The following is a 17,338-nucleotide window of genomic DNA, read 5'->3' as shown; positions in this document are numbered from 1 at the left end:
AGAGTAGTCAAATAAAAACAACTGATTGCGTCTCTCATATTTAGCTGGGTATTTGGTTTGCAAAGGTTTTGTAGTAAAGACAAGTAGCTGATTGTGCTTTGATAGCCAGAATCTTTGCTCAGCGAAGATGTTTTCCATATCGAGAATTTCCAGTAAATGTAATATCTTAAAACCATCAATTGTACAAGTATAGGGGTTGGGAGGTAGGTCATGTTGCAACTGTACAGGACATTAGGTGGACCACTTTTGGAATATTGTGCCCAATTCTGGCCGCCTCCTTACAGGAAGGATGTTGTGAAACAGTTCGGAAAAGATTTACAAGAATGTTGCCGGGGTTGGAAGGTTTGAAATATATGGAGAAGCTGGATGGGCTGGGACTGTTTTGACTGGAGCGTCAGAGGCTTGAGGGGTGTCCTTAGATGTTTATAAAATCATGAGCATCGATAGGGTAAATACCCACAGTATTTTTCCTGGGTGGGTGAGTCCAGAGCTAGAGGGCATAGGTTTAGGGTGAGAGGGGAAAGATTTAAAAGACCTAAGGGGCAACTTTTTCATGCAGAGGGGGTACATGTATGGAATGAGCTGCCAGAGGAAGTGGTGGAGGCTAGTACAATTACAGCATTTAAAAGACATTTGGATGGGTATATGAATAGGAAGGGTTTAGAGGGATATGGGCCAAATGCTGGCAAATGGGACTAGATTAATTTAGGATATCTGGTTGGCCAGTTGGACCGAAGGGTCTCTTCCTGTGCTGGCCATCTATGTGACTCTAGGTGGTAAACATACACTTATCATAATGAAAACAGTGATTGATAATTCATTTACGGGATTTGCATGTCACTGACATGGCCAGATGTCCGTGCTCATGCCTAGTTGCCCTTCAGTATGGTGAGCAATCTTTTTGGCCCAATGCACCTGTGCCTATTGTTAAAGAGCTATCATCTTAGCCTCATTGGGCTGGCCTTTCCTCGTTCTCTTGTAAATATTTCAATGTCAAATATTTATCTGCATCCTTTTTAAAAGGGTGTTATGATTTTTGTAATATTATAATTCTGCAGTAACTGAGTCTAATCTCCAAACTTCAGCAAAGACCCATTGGGATCACTGTAAATTATAATTTACATAGAATAAGCTAATGGCTAGATGACATGACACTGTCAGAAGCCAGATAAGTACTGACTTTATATTTGGCTTTATAGCTTGGATAATTAGTCCTTTTTCATTATGGTCATTCACATTAAATTTTGCCTGTCACCTTCTTAACTACCTTATCTGTTGTGTATTTGGGAATCCACGGGAATCAAAGTCAAAAATGATGCAACTTGAATTTCCAATGTTTTAATTAATTCAGATGCACAGGGAAATAATGATTTGACAAGTTGGCTTTCTCCTAACATGCTTTGTGCTGATCCAAAAGGCATCTTCCACAAGCAGGTCTTCATTCTCATAAATCAAAACTTGTCAATTTTCAACATTATATATTAAAAGTACCAGATCTAAGATGAGCAATTTACTTTATTGGAAGTAGGAGAGGATTTGCAATGTAAACAAATACTTCAATCCAATTGCCAGTTGCTTTTTGAGAAACCCAAAGCAAGTCCTATTGGGCAGTAAAGCTTTACTCAATCTTGCATATTAAATAGATCTCGAGAGCAAAATATTGTTTTACTTTAAGCCCAGCTTAAAGTATCGCATTTGAACATGTTCCCAAATTGAGGTCAGGTGGGTAGAAGCACCATTGGAGTTCAGCGTATGAGTTCAACAGACTGAACTATATGATCCTAATTTTAAAAGAAACCATTTATGTCAACAGTATTAGTTGTGAGACAACTGTTTTTATTTTAACATGGAGAAACTCAACAAAAAATGCAAAGTTGATCAATCTGCTTTAAAGCTAACGTTTAACTCCAGGCAATTCTCTATATATTATTTCATTGGAGACCTGATCCAAATGGATTTTGGAAAATCTAACAAACGGTAGCCAGAGTTTCCATTACAAGTAAAACCCAGCAACTGACCTCCCTCCAGTTTTACTTGTAGATCTGATTTTATAATTAGATGGATCTGCTTCTGTCACAGGAGGCACTAAACAATTCATTAGTTACTAATGTGCTGGATGGCACATAGGACTTGTGGACCCCTGTATCTACTGCTGTGTAATTAAATTGATGCCTGTGGAAGTGTAATGAAGCTTTGCTTCTGTCTCAGCAATTCTTGACATAACTACTTTAAAAAAAATCTTTAGCTTTTTGCTGGACCTTTTGAAAGAAGCAATTCTGATGTAAGTGCCTTTGCATCAACCAAGGATCTGCATTGGAAGTGGTCATGAAATTTTTCATGTGCCAGTCTGCCCCTGTACTAGCCACTCAAACCTCTTTCAAAATGTAAGTATGATAAATTGGCCATCTTAACAAATTTTCTGTTCATGCCCTTTCTAATCTTTAAATCCAATAAACAATCGTGTCCACTGCAGTGCTATGTACTTTTGTGAAGATCATGAGAATGAGGGTCTGGTTTGTATATATAGCAAGAGAAACTGGTCAGTGATCAACTTGACAATGAGAGATCTGGGACAAATCTGCCTTTGTGACACTGAGCCTCTCATTCATGTGCAAGGAGAGGGGATTGCATTGTTTGTTTCATGCATGTAGTCCATTGCTAATAACATATTCTCACATTTACTTAGGTTTGGATGCCAATCCCCCGGCCAGTACTCATGAACTCACCATTCCCAATGATGTAAGTTATTTCCTTTGGGTAAAGGCACTATTTTGGAAATCCTGATTGGAATCAAGACACAAGTTTTACAATCTCCAAGATCATGACTTATTCCTATTTCTTCCCTTTCAAAATGCATTATCCCAAACCTACTCAATCTGTAAGTGACCAACAGAAGGGTTCTGCAGACTCAGCTCACTTCTAAGAGACTTGGAGAAAAAGCAAAAGTAAATTATATTAATTGCTAAGGAATCAAATAATTTAATGTTAAATATCCACGTTCCAATAATTTTAAATCTAAAATGTTTGCTGATCTTTCTACATTAAAGTAGATTCTGCCTTTCTATTATTCTGCTCAAGCATCAGGAAGATAATTTGAACTTATTGCATAAATGGCATGTTAGTTCTGTAGGCTGCAATTTCCCATTTGAGGTGATGTAATGCAATTTCTGAGCAGTGAAGGTTAAGTAAATTAGAAAAGTTGATCCACATAGTGTAAAATTTTGCCTTTTTTTAACTTTTGTGCAAAATGGGGTTTTGCTGGTTAAGCATGCATTATAACTGTTTACTTACTACCTCTTCAATCTCTTTCTCTCTAATTTTCTTAACTACCTTGTCCTTGTATATCTTTATTCATGTGATCACAAGTTCCATATCTGCATCACACTCTAGAAGCTTCTTGTAAGTTATGTTTATGATAACTTCTTACACCATGGAAAATATTTTTTCCAAGCTACAGATTAATAAGTGCCTCTGAACTGCTGATTTGCTCATTTATATTTGTACATCAAAAATGAAGAATTTTACAAAGTTTTTTTGTGTTTTGATGCTTCGAAACACTTTGTAACAATAAGTCGATAATATAACTCTGGCTAGCTGTGCTGAGAAATTTGGTCAAACAATGCAGTATTATTTCTTTATTGCTTCCAGTATATTTGACTGGTTAAGATTGCCATTGGATAACTTTCCACCTAAATGTCCACATCACTAAGTGCCTTAAATCGCTTGTGCTTTTAGTGTGGAAATCATCATCCTTTCCCATTATCTTGGTTTAAGTAATCTGATGTTTTCAACACTTTTCCAAAGTTTGGTCTTACGAGCAAGCAAACTAAATTTAATTAGGAATGACTATTGCACATGTGAAAGTTAATTTTCAGTAAAAACTTAGTGTTGAGTGTAGGACTCGGTTTTAAAGAAGAACTTTCCAAGTATATGTGGGCTAGCCAGCAAGGAAGAAGCAAATGGCCATTAGCAATCCTTCAATATAAGCAAGAAAATAAGTATTCAGCTGAAATGCTTCTGCTTCTATCTTCTCATTCTCACAGCTTTAATCTATATTCATTATTGTACACTTTATTAGTTAATTGTTTCATTTAGTTTTTTTCCCAAATTTCTTTCCAGCTAATAGGATGTATAATCGGCAGACAAGGCAGCAAAATCAATGAGATCAGACAAATGTCTGGGGCTCAGATTAAAATAGCTAATGCAGCCGAAGGCTCAACGGAACGCCAGATTACTATTACTGGATCCCCTGCCAACATAAGCCTTGCACAGTACCTCATTAATGCAAGGTAAGAGAATTCCACCGAGCATTGGGGTGGGAAGGAGATTCAAATTATTATGGAGCTTCATTAGCACCAGAGCAAAAACAGTGCAATTGCAAAAGCAAATATTGCTCCAAACTCAGAGTAAAATCTGTATAATTGCTAATAGTTATATAAATTCAGATAATGTTTATAGTTGTGCAGAATTTTTAGGACTCTTTCTGAAAGGACAGATTTTTTTCTTCTTTCTAACATGCTCCTCAACTTCAGTATGTAGCTGTGATGTGCTATCTTAAAACTGTTTGTTGTCTTTCCAGTCTTACAATGGAGGGAGACTGGAATGTCCATATGTAGGTGAAATACAATGGGAAACCACCGGGAAGAAAGATGTAATGAAGTAGCAATGAATTAGATTCAAGTATTGTCTGATATTGCTGTACCCACTTGATGGTGCTATAACAGCGATTATCACAGTTCAGACATTGATTTCATTGTGAAAAGGTAGAACAGGAAATACTATCTACTTAGTAATTTGTACAGGTGAAATTGAAGACATTATCTATAATGAGTTATCAGCTTAATTCTGTTTAATCTGGCCTTTATACAAATGTGATGCTGTAAGGGAAAGCAATTTTGTACCCACGTTCACTCCAGTTTACAACACCAGATAGTAGTTTGCAAATTTTTTGCATTTGGAATGCAAAATTTTTCAAGTACTTTGTACACATCCAGCTTAAAACCAAAGTGCCATTTTCGCATATTTTGTTAACCTGATGGTATTGTAAATTCCCTATTTTATGGCAGTACAAATTCATTTAGAATGCATGTGGTTGATGGAAGAGAAAATTGGTGCATTAAGCACGACCTATCAGAGTCAAATCACTTGCCATGAAGTTAATTTGTCTGCTCAACTCTCCTAAACAATCTGTTGTTCCTTGATGTCAGAAACACATTTACTTTTGCCGATCTACTGTGGTAGAATTGAATAAATCAGGACCTAACAATAACTGTTTACCTATAAATGAATTAACTGTAGCTTTGTACTGTGCTGTCATCACTGCAGATTTTCATTAAGCATGTACTGTCACTTTACAGTTTTAAAAAAATGAGGGGAAAAATTGGCAAGATTTAATCAATGCAATGTTTTAGTGAAACCAGTGAATGTAGCAGCATAAATAGAAACTTAGATAAGAGAATAGTAGTTGCATTTTTTCCAATGTATATCAGTAATATCCGTAGTGCCATTGTCAGGAATATAGCTCTAGATTTGGATATGGGGACATAGTTTCAAATTTGTATAAAATATGAAAATTGGGAGTACAATGAAAGGGATGTGTGACTTGCAAGGGAACATAATGAGATTAGGTCAGGCAAATATGTTTGTCTAGTGAGAAATGAGCATATTCATACTGAGGGAGAGTTAAGGAGAGGATTTTTACTAAACCTCAAGTTTTTAAAAGGGTGTATATGCAAATTGGAAGTGCTGCAATCTTTATTTTTATAAATAGGACCATGGTGCAAACACTAGTGCTTTGCTAAACTTGCACTAATATTGGTTCAGTTGCAGTTAGATTGCTGGACAACTGATTTCAGGTTGGAGATGGAAAAGTGTTCAATAAGACAATATAATTTGTGAGAAGATTTGTAGCTCGGGTGTTCGTTGCTGTGGTTCTGTTTGCCGAGCTGGAAGTTTTTGTTGCAAACGTTTCGTCCCCTGGCTAGGCGACGTGCTTGGGAGCCTCCTGCGAAGCGCTTCTTTGATGTTTCCTCCGGTGTTTATAGTGGTCTGTCCCTGCCGCTTCCGGTTGTCAGTTTCAGCTGTCCGCTGTAGTGGTTGGTATATTGGGTCCTGGTCGATGTGTTTGTTGATGGAGTTTGTGGATGAATGCCATGCCTCTAGGAATTCCCTGGCTGTTCTCTGTCTGGCTTGCCCTATGATAGTAGTGTTGTCCAGTCGAATTCATGTTGCTTGTTGTCTGCGTGTCTGGCTACTAAGGATAGCTGGTCGTGTCGTTTCGCGGCTAGTTGATGTTCATGTATGCGGATTGTTAGCTGTCTTCCTGTTTGTCCTATATAGTGTTTTGTGCAGTCCTTGCATGGTATTTTGTACACTACATTAGTTTTGCTCATGTTGGGTATCGGGTCCTTCGTTCTGGTGAGTTGTTGTCTGAGCGTGGCTAATGGTTTGTGTGCCGTTATGAGTCCTAGGGGTTGCAGTAGTCTGGCTGTCAGTTCCGAGATGCTCCTGATGTATGGTAGTGTGGCTAGTCCTTTTGGTTGTGGTATGTCCTCGTTCCGTGGTCTTTCTCTTCGGCATCTGTTGATGAAGTTGCGCGGGTATCCGTTTTTGGCGAATACCTTGTATAGGTGTTCCTCCTCTTCTTTTTGCAGTTCTGGTGTACTGCAGTGTGTTGTGGCCCTTTTGAATAGTGTCCTGATGCAGCTTCGTTTGTGTGTGTTGGGGTGGTTACTTTCATAGTTTAGGACTTGGTCTGTGTGTGTGGCTTTCCTGTATACCTTTGTAGTGAATTCTCCGTTCGGTGTTCTCTGTACCATCACGTCTAGGAATGGGAGTTGGCTATGCTTTTCTTCTTCTCACGAGAGAGTGCTGATCTGCTTAGGTGCTGATCTGCTTAGGTTCCTTGTTCATTGGTGTCTTCAGAATCTGTTGTTACTCACTGTTTAGCTAGTTCACTTTCAAGCATTAAAGCAACATTTAAAACATCATTTGGGTTTTATGCTCCATGTGCCCGTGTCTCAATTTTCAAATGATCAGCATTGAAGACAGCTTTTGCTTTTTTCATTATCCCTTTAGAACTTTAACAACATAATGAGTAGAGACTGACTTAGGAAAATAGAATCCTGAATAGAATCCTAAATTATAAAATCATAAGTGGCCAGCTTTAGAGAATTGATGGTGAGGGATTGATTAAGGGCTGAGGGCAGAATTAATCAATACCTGTACCTGAATCAGAGGGGAAGAAAAGCACTTTTTTTCTAAGATTAAAAACTGAGTACTTAATTTTAACTTTTCAGAAGCTCCACACACTCCAGTATCCTCAACGAACATACATGATAAATGTCATTTGCTGTGCCTACTTAAGGGTTATTTTTGCTAATGCCCACTAGCTCACTTGTTTGCCATTCCCAAAGATTGAGCAAAAGAGTAAGTATTTCAATCTGCAGGCATTGTTGTCTGATGGCTTGATGAGAAAAGTAAATATAGCACAGGTATCAAGTAAACAATTAAGTTGACCGTACTTCACTGACCACTGTTAGCTACATGAGGATGTTCACTAAACAGAAAATTATAGTCTGGGCAGTTTGCTAAAAGGTGCTGGATCTGACCACATTCCAAAATCCCATCAGTTTTACAAGGAATCAATTGACAAAATTATTGTAGCTTGAGAGTTTCAGGAAATGAATGTTGTGATTTTAAGCACAATATACACTTTGTTTCATTTGGAATTTGCCACAAGAGTAAAATAGATTTGTGAATGTTGGCTAAACATACAAAGAAATTAATAAAAGGATAGGCTGCTTGGTTGAAATTAAGTGAGGTAAGAGAGAGCCTGTGTGAAACAAAAACACTGGCATAGGTCTGTCATGCTGAATTTGCTTGTCTCTGATAATTAAAGATCGCTCAGAACTTTTATTGATCAAATTGTGTTTTTTTGTGTTTCTCCCTCTCCCAGGCTAACATCTGAAGTCTCTGGAATGGGCACACTTTAATTGTTTCCTCATCTCCTTCTGCTGTTTGTGTCATGTTACCCACCTACATAAACCACAAGTAACCTGCTATCGCACCCTGTTTGTAAAATTTGTATATTACAGTCTTGCCTCATAGACAGTACTTAGAATGTTAAATTTTAAGGAATTATTCTGAACTACTTTTCTAATTCCAATCCTTTATGGCTAGACCCTTCTTTCCCATTGCTTCGTGCTTTAATGTAGGTTTTCGGTTCCACATTTAAATTAACGATTGCTTGCAAAAAATGTATTTGCAGACTATTTCCTCTGTATACTTTTTAGTTCAGTAATTACTGGTAACATGATTGCAAACTCTTTTTATAAAAAAAAAACCTTGATGTAATCCAATTATTTGTAGTTGTTCTATTTGGTTATAATAAAGGAAGGCACATGTCCTGCTATGTGCTGAAATACAACCTATCACTAAACCGGTTTCATCTGTCTTCTGTACTACCACATGCCATAACAAGGTGAATTTAATTGAATTGCAGATTTTCATTGGGGAAATCAATATTTTTAAGGACAATACAAAATAGCATGATTTATTGATTCACGAGCTAAACCAGGAGTGTGCAGAAAAGGCAGGAGGGTCAAAGAGTGACGTTCAGCACTATTTGTGACACCTCAGGTATTGAAGCAGTTCATACTCAAAATGCAACAAGATCTGGACAATATCCAGGCTTGGGCTGACAAGTGGTAAATAACATTCATAACACAAATGTTAGGCAATAACAGGTGATCTGACCTCCGCCCGTGACATTCATTGGTGTTACTGATTTCCCCACTTCCAACATCGTTGGTATTACCATTGACTAGAAACTCCACTGGATTTGCAACGTATGTGCAGTAGCTAGAAGAGCAGGTCAGAGGCTAAAAATACTATGGTGAGTAACTCTCCTCCTGAATTCCCAAAGCCTGTTCACCATCTACAAGGCACAAGTCAAGAGTATGATAGAATCCTCTTCACTTGTCTGGATGGGTGCTCCCCCTACAACACTTGAGCTTGACATATCAAAGACCGGGCAGCTGACTTGAATGGTTGCACTTCCACAGTGTGTGCTATCTACAAAATGCACTGCAGAAATTCACCAAAGATTCTTAATCCCTTCCAAATCCACGACTGTTTCCATCTAGATGGACAAGGCAGATGTATACGAGCACCAACTGTAAGTTCTCCTCCAAGCTACTCCGCATCCTGACTTGGAAATATATTGCTATTCCTTCACTGTCACGGTTAAAATTCTGAAATTCCTTCAGGGCATTTGTGGGTCAAAGTATAGCAAGTAGACTGCAGTAGGGGGCAGCTCATCACCACCAGCATGAAGGCAACAAGGGTGGGCAGTAAGTGCTGGCCCGTCGGTGATGCCCCTGTCTCATGAATGAATTTTTTGACCAATGTTGCACCCTAACCAGTGGTGTAAAATTGGAAATCTGTTTGGGGAGAGTTTGTGTGGTGAAGGATGGTGGTTGTGGGTTTATTTAAGAGACTTGAGTTTGGGGGGAAAAAAGCAATGTTGAATGAAGTAAGTGGTCAAGCCAGATCTGATGCACGGAAAAGGGGACTGTGACTGAATGGAATCTTAACCATTAAGGAGTTAAATTGATCATTTTACGAGTGTATTTAATGCCTGGAACTCTTCTGTACAAAGACTAGTGTAGGATCTTCGACATTTTTAAGATTAGCATTCTCTAAATTCTTGATCTGAATCTCAAAATGGAGCAAAAGCAAGTGGAGGTATAGAACAGTCATAATCTAAACTGAATGATGGATGCTTTAGACAATGGAATCAACATTTCATACTTTTTTTAAAATCATAATCATATTGCTTCATTGGACTCTGGTATGCAGAGTACCTGCTGCATTTCCCAAATTATGACAATCTTCTAAGGAAGTATGCTGTTTTGGAAAACATAGGGGGTGATGGATTCTCAGGGAAGTGTAACACGAACAGCCGAGTTTCTGGTATTGAGACTATCTCTAATGCAATGAGGGGTACACCGGGTTCCAAGAGATCAATTGTTAGGGGACTGTAGTCTGAGGCACCGAAGACATTTGTGGCCAGCAGCGAAAAAGCAGAATGGTGTGTTGCCTTCCTGGTGCCAGGGTCAAGGATGTCTGAGGGTGCAGAATGTTTTCAAGGGGGAGAGGGACCAGCAGGAGGTCATTGTCCACATAGGAACCAACAACATAGGAAGGGAAAAGGATGAAATTCTGCCGAACTCTCTATTCTCCTTTCAGGCATTTAAAAAGGAGGTCCTCGAGTAGTAATATCTGGATTACTCCTGGTGCTATGAGCCAGTGAGGGCAGGAATAGGAGGGTAGAGCAGATGAATGCATGGCTGAGGAGCTGGTGTATGGGAGAAGGATTCACCTTGTTGGATCATTGGAATCTCTTCTCGGGTAGAAGTGACCTATACAAGAAGGACAGATTGCATCTGAATTGGAAGAGGACTAATATACAGGCAGGCATATTTGCTAGAACTGCTCGAAGATTTAAACTAGTAAGGTGGGGGTGGGATTCGGGGAGATAGTGGGGAAAGAGATCAGTCTGAGACCAGTACAGTTGAGAAAAGAAGCAAGTCAAACAGTCAGGGCAGGCAGTGACAAAGCAGAAAACAAGGTAGGACTGATCAATTAAACTGCATTTATTTCAATGCAAGGAGTTTAACAAAGAAGACAGACGAACTCTGGGCATAGTTAGGAACATGGGACTGGGATATCATGGTAATTACAGAAATGGGGCTCGGGGATGGATAGGACTGGCAGCTTAATGTTCCAGGATACAAATGCTACAGGAAGGACAAAAAGGGGCAAGAGAGGAGGGGGAGTGGCGTTATTGATAAGGGATAGCATTACAGCTGTGCTGAGAGAGGATATTAGATTAGATTAGATTACTTAGTGTGGAAACAGGCCCTTCGGCCCAACAAGCCCACACCGCCCCGCCGAAGCGCAACCCACCCATACCCCTACATTTACCCCTCACCTAACACTACGGGCAATTTAGCATGGCCAATTCACCTGACCCTGCACATCTTTGGACTGTGGGAGGAAACCGGAGCACCGGGAGGAAACCCACGCAGACACTGGGAGAACGTGCAAACTCCACACAGTCAGTCGCCTGAGGCAGGAATTGAACCCGGATCTCCGGCGCTGTGAGGCCACCGTGCCGCCCATATTCCTGGAGATACATCCAGGGAAGTTATTTGGATGGAACTGAGAAATAGATGATCACCTTATTGGAATTGTTATAGACCACCGAATAGAGGGAAATTGAGAAACAAACTTGTAAGGTAATTTCAGTTATCTGTAAGAATAATAGGATGGTTATGGTCAGGGATTTTAACTTTCCAAACAGACTGGGACTGCCATAGTGTGAAGGGTTTAGATGGAGAGGAATTTATGTGGACAAGACAATTTTCTGATTCAGTATGTGGATGTACCTACGAGAGAAGGTGCAAAACTTGACCTAATCTTGGGAAATAAGGCAGGACTGGTGACTGAGGTGTCAGTGGGGGAGCACTTTGGGGCCAGTGACCATAATTCTATTTGTTTTAAATTCATGATGGAAAAGGATAGACCAGATCTAAAAGTTGAAGTTCTAAATTGGAGAAAGGCCAATTTTGACGGTATTAGGCAAGAACTTTTGAAAGCTGATTGGAGGCAGCTGTTTGCAGGTAAAGAAACAGCTGGAAAATAGCAAGCTTTCAGAAATGAGATAACAATCTAGAGAAAGTATATTCCTGTATGGCTGAAAGGAAAGGCTGGTAGGTATAGGGAATGCTGGATGACTAAAGAAATTGAGGGTTTGGTTAAGAAAAAGGAGGAAGCATATGTCAGGTATAGACAGGATAGATCGAGTTAATCCTTAGAGTATTAAGGAAGTAGGAGTGTACCTAAGAGGGAAATCAGGAGGGCAAAAAGGGGACATGAGAACTCTATTTGCCAAAGCTAAGGAGAATCCAACAGGTTTTTACAAATATATTAAGGACAAAAGGGTAACTAGGGAGAGAATAGTGCCCCTCAAAGGTCAGCAAGGCGGCCTTTGTGTGGAGCGACAGGAGATACAAAAACAAGTATTTTGCATCAGTGTTTACTGTGGAAATGGACTTGGAAGATATAGAATGTAGAGAAGTAGATAGTGACATCTTGAAATATGTCCATATTACAGAGGAAGTCCTGGATGTCTTGAAATGCACAAGAGTGGATAAATCCCCAGGACCTGATCAGTTGTACCCAAGAACTCTGTGGGAAGCTAGTGAAGTGATAGCTGGGCCTCTTGCTAAGATATTTGTATCATCAATAGTCACAGGTGAGGTGCCGGAAGACTGGAGGTTGGCAAACGTGGTGCCACTGTTTAAGAAGGGCGGTAAATACAAGCCAGAGAACTATAGACCGATGAGCCTGACCTCGGTGGTGGGCAAGTTGTTGGAGGGAATACTGAGGGACAGGATGTACATGTATTTGGAAAGGCAAGGACTGATTCAGGATAGTCAACATGGCTTTGTGCATGGGAAATCATGTCTCACAAACTTGATTGAGTTTTTTGAAGAAGTAACAAAGAAGATTGATGAGGGCAGAGCAGTAAATGTGATCTATATGGACTTCAGTAAGGCGTTCGACAAGGTCCTCCATGGGAGACTGATTAGCAAGGTTAGATCTCATGGAATACAGGGATATCTAGCCATTTGGGTATAGAACTGGTGTTGGAGGATTGTTTTTCAGACTGGGGGCCTGTGACCAGTGGAGTGCCACAAAGATCAGTGCTGGGTCCACTGAGCATAAGAGGTTTAGTTAGTAAGTTTGCAGATGACACCAAAATTGGAGGTGCAGTGGACAGTGAAGAAGGTTACCTTGGATTACAGTGGGATCTTGATCAGATGGGCCAATGGGCTGAGGAGTAGCAGATGGCATTTAATTCAGATAAATGCAAGGTGCTGTATTTTGGGAAAGCAAATCTTAGCAGGACTTATGCACTTAATGTTAAGGTCCTAGGGAGTATTGCTGAACAAAGAGACCTTGGAGTGCAGGTTCACAGCTCCTTGAAATTGGTGTCGCAGGTAGATAGGATAGTGAAGAAGGTGATTAGTATGCTTTCCTTTATTGGTCAGAGTATTGAGTACAGGAGTTGGGAGGTCATGTTGTGGCTGTACAGGACATTGGTTAAGCCACTTTTGGAATATTGCATGCAATTCTGGTCTCCTATTGGAAAGATGTTGTGAGACTTGAAAGGGTTTAGAAAAGATTTACAAGGATGTTGCCAGGGTTGGAGGATTTGTGATATGGGGAGAGGTTGAATAGGCCAGGGCTGTTTTCCTTGGAGCATCTGAGGCTGAGGAGTGACATAAAAGTTTATAAAATCATGAAGCTCATGGATAGGATAAATGACATGGTCTTTAGTTCTGGACTCCCCGACCCCCAGGACAGAGGGCAGAGATTTAGGGTGAGAGGATGAGAGAGACCTAAGGGACAACGTTTTCACACACATGGTGGTGCATGAGTGGAATGGTCTGCTGGAGGAAGTGGTGGAGGCTGCTACAATTACAGCATTTAAAAGCCATCTGGGTATAGGAATAGGAAGGGTTTGAAGGGATAGGGTCCGAGTGTTGGCAGGTGGGACTAGATTGGGTTGGGATATCTGGTCGGCATGGACGAGTGGACCGAAGGGTCTGTTTCTATGCTGTGCATCTTTCGACTCTAAGTACTTCATTGACTTTAAAACTGTTTGGGTCATCCTGAAATTGTGAGAAGTGCTTATATATAAATGCTTGTCTGTTTTGGGCTGGAGACCTGCTCTTGTTCCAAACTTGTATGTTCCGTAAGAACAAGGTGGGATAGGCACTAGCTTTCTTTATTTCATGGGATTTTGTTCTTTTGGCAGGTGACTAAGCAAATGGTAACCACATATTTCAAACAGGTTGATGATCTCTCGTGTCTTTGAAGAGTTTACATTGTGAAATATCAGAAGAACAGGTAATTAATTTATCAGATCACATTCACTTTTGAAGAGGAATTTGTATTCCAAGCATCCACCTCAATTTCATAGAGCAAGCAGTGCTATATTTTGCTCAGTTTTGAGGTGCCATGATTGTCCTATGATGTTCTATCCTCACCTGGTGGATAGAGAGCTCACCGTGTGATCTGGCTCATTCCTTATTCCCCTCAAACTTGACAGGCCAACTGTTAAGTCCATGCTTTTGAATGCTCATTTGTGTACCTCTTTTCAGCTAACTCTCTTAGGATTTCCCCATTGCCTCATTGATATGTTGCGTCTTTTTATTGGTTTTCAAGTATGGGAAGGTGGCAGCTGAGTGGTGATGTTATCATTTGGTCAGTAATCCAGAACCTGAGGCTCATACAAATCTTGAATTAAAAAGCTAGTTGAATGCAAACATGTAAAAGGAGAATGACAACCTTCCAGTTCCTATGCATCGCTGAAGAGAAAAGTGCAAGACCTAAACCAAAAAATTATGCAATGTGCAATATTTATAAACCATTTAAGTATTTATTTGCATTACCACAGTTTCCTTGACTATGGACCACACTTTGGAAAGTGTAGTTAATCTATGTTGACTAGCATTGACATAATGGGCTGAATGACTGCCTCTTGTCTGGTAAATATTTATGAGCCTAGAGAAATAAAGAGGGCCCACTCTATGTACTGCTACAAAAGACCAATCACCTGGGCTGCTATTTAAATCTTGTGCAATAGTGCCATCTACAGTACTTGAAAATTACAAGGCATTTGAATGTTGAATTATTCCTGAGTCTTTGCATTATTTGCCGATGTAGATGCAGAATGAAAACAGACCCTTCGCTCCAGCTTGTCCATGCTGACTAGGTATCCTAAATAAATCTAGTCCCATTTGGCCCATATCCCTGGAAACCCTTCCTATTCATATACCCATCCAAATGCCTTTTAAATGCTGTAATTGTACCAGCCTCCACCACATCCTCTGGCAGCTCATTCCATACATGTACCACCCTCTGTGAAAAAGTTGCCCCTTAGGTCCCTTTTAATTTTTTTCCCTCTCACCTTAAACCCCACCACAGGGAAAAGGTCTTATCTATTTACTCTGTCTATACCCCTTATGATTTTATAAGCTTCTACTCCTCAACCTTCAACGCTCCATGGAAAACTGGCCCAGCCTGTTCAGCATCTCCCTATAGCTCAATCACTCCAAACCTGGCAACATCCTTGTAATCATTTCTGAACTCTTTCAAGTTTCACAACACCCTTCCGATGGCAGGGAGACCAGAATTGAACACAGTTTTCCAAAAGTGGCCTAACCAATGTTCTGTACAGCCGCAACATGACCTCCCACTCCTGTACTCAATACTCTGACCAATAAAGACAAGCATACCAAGCACCACCTTCACAATCCTATCTACCTGCGACTCTACTTTCAAGGAACTATGAGCCTGCACCCCAAGGTCTCTTTGTTCAGCAACACTCCCCACGACGTTACTATTAAGTCTTGGCAAGTTTGTGCCATGATAGAATGACTTCTTTCAAATGTTGCCCCCCTCTCCCAATCACTGCTGTCTCACCCTGTGTTGTCAATGGATAGACTTGCATTTATCTATTGCCTTTCAATCCCTCGTTGCCTTCAAGCACATACACATTGCAACAACAGCTGCTCTTCAAAGAAAATTGGCAGAAAAACACTTTGCTAAGGGTTGTGAAGGGCACTATTGGAATACAAATCCATCTTGTATCTCAAAGTTTGGGCACGGTAGGTGAATCTATTCCATAAGTTTGTCTTGTGAGAGAAACTGGAGTCCCTGTTTCCATGCTGTACATCTCTCTGACTCTATGACACTATTGCAAGGTTGTGCTTATATGACGCTTAGAGTCATAGGGATGTACAGCATGGAAACAGACCCTTAGATCCAACCTGTCCATGCCGACCAGATATTCTTGTAATTCTTTTCTGAACCCTTTCAAGTTTCACAACATCTTTCCAATAGGAAGGAGATCAGAATTACACGCAATGTTCCAACAGTGGTCTAACTAATGTCCTAAAAAGCCGCAACATGACCTCCCATCTCCTGTACTCAATAGTCTGACCAATAAAGGAAAGCATACCAAACACCACCTTCACTATCCTATCTACCTGCAACTCCACTTTCAAGGAGCTATGAACCTGCACTCCAAGGTCTCTTTGTTCAGCAACACTCCCTAGGACCTTAACATTAAGTGTATAAGTTCTGCTAAGATTTGCTTTCCCAAAATGTAGCACCTTGCATTTATCTGAATTAAATGCCATCTGCCACTTCTCAGCCCATTGGCCCATCTGATCAAGATCCTGTTGTAATCTGAGGTAACCATCTTCGCTGTCCACTACACCTCCAATTTTGGTGTCTTCTGCCAACTTACTAACTGTACCTCTTATGCTCGGATCCAAATCATTTATGTAAATGACAAAAAGTAGAGGGCCCAGCACCGATCCTTGTAGCACTCCACTCACAGGCCTCCAGTCCGAAAAACAACTCTCCACCATCACCCTCTGTCTTCTACCTTTGAGCCAGTTCTGTATCCAAATGGCTAGTTCTCCCTGCATTCCATGAGATCTAACCTTGCTAATCAGTCTCCCATGGGGGACCTTGTTGAACACCTTACTGAAGTCCATATAGATCACATCTACTGCTCTGCCCTCATCAATCTTCTTTGTTACTTCTTCAAAAAACTCAATCAAGTTTGTGAGACATGATTTCCCATGCACAAAGCCATGTTGACTATCCTGAATCAGTCCTTGCCTTTCCAAATACATGTACATCCTGTCCCTCAGTATTCCCTCCAACAACTTGCCCACCACTGAGGTCAGGCTCACCGGTCTATAGTTCCCTGGCTTGTCTTTACCACCTTCTTAAACAGTGGCACCACGTTTGCCAACCTCCAGTCTTCCGGCACCTCACCTGTGACTATTGATGATACAAATATCTCAGCAAGAGGCCCAGCAATCACTTCTCTAGCTTCCCACAGAGTTCTTGGGTACAACTGATCAGGTCCTGGGGATTTATCCAATCTTGTGCGTTTCAAGACATCCAGCACTTCCTCCTCTGTAATCTGAACATTTTGCAAGATGTCACCATCTATTTCCCTACAATCTATATCTTCCATATCCTTTTCCACAGTAAATACTGATGCAAAATATTCATTTAGTAACTCCCTCATTTTCTGTGGCTCCACACAAAGGCCGCCTTGCTGATCTTTAAGGGGCCCTATTCTCTCCCTAGTTACCCTTTTGTCCTTAATATATTTGTAAAAACTCTTTGGATTCTCCTTAATTCTATTTGCCAAAGCTATCTCATGTCCCCGTTTTGC

General features: G+C 40.5%; 1 protein-coding gene across 26 annotated transcripts in view; it reads left to right on the top strand.

The window, feature by feature from the left end:
• LOC122551386 (poly(rC)-binding protein 3) overlaps positions 1-8,432 on the top strand; it is a 149,914-nt gene extending 141,482 nt beyond the window's left edge. For 24 of the 26 annotated variants that reach the window (XM_043693192.2, XM_087988836.1, XM_087988835.1 and 21 more), the window contains 3 exons: positions 2,687-2,739; positions 4,120-4,289; positions 7,958-8,432. In XM_043693192.2, the coding sequence (XP_043549127.1) occupies positions 2,687-2,739; positions 4,120-4,289; positions 7,958-7,994 (260 nt within the window). In that variant the 3' untranslated portion in view covers positions 7,995-8,432. Of the gene's footprint in view, positions 1-2,686; positions 2,740-4,119; positions 4,290-7,957 lie in introns of those variants that run through there. The other 2 variants (XM_043693204.2, XM_043693203.2) reach the window with 1 other exon arrangement.
• The last annotated feature ends 8,906 nt before the right edge of the window (positions 8,433-17,338 follow it).

This window comes from Chiloscyllium plagiosum, unplaced genomic scaffold (genome assembly GCF_037043375.1).
Source record: "Chiloscyllium plagiosum isolate Xiang-an unplaced genomic scaffold, Cpla_swu_hap1 HiC_scaffold_7, whole genome shotgun sequence".
In the NCBI taxonomy this organism is placed as follows: Eukaryota; Metazoa; Chordata; class Chondrichthyes; order Orectolobiformes; family Hemiscylliidae; genus Chiloscyllium; species Chiloscyllium plagiosum.
Note: the sequence above shows the minus strand (reverse complement) of the source record. Positions and strands in the feature narration are given on the sequence as shown.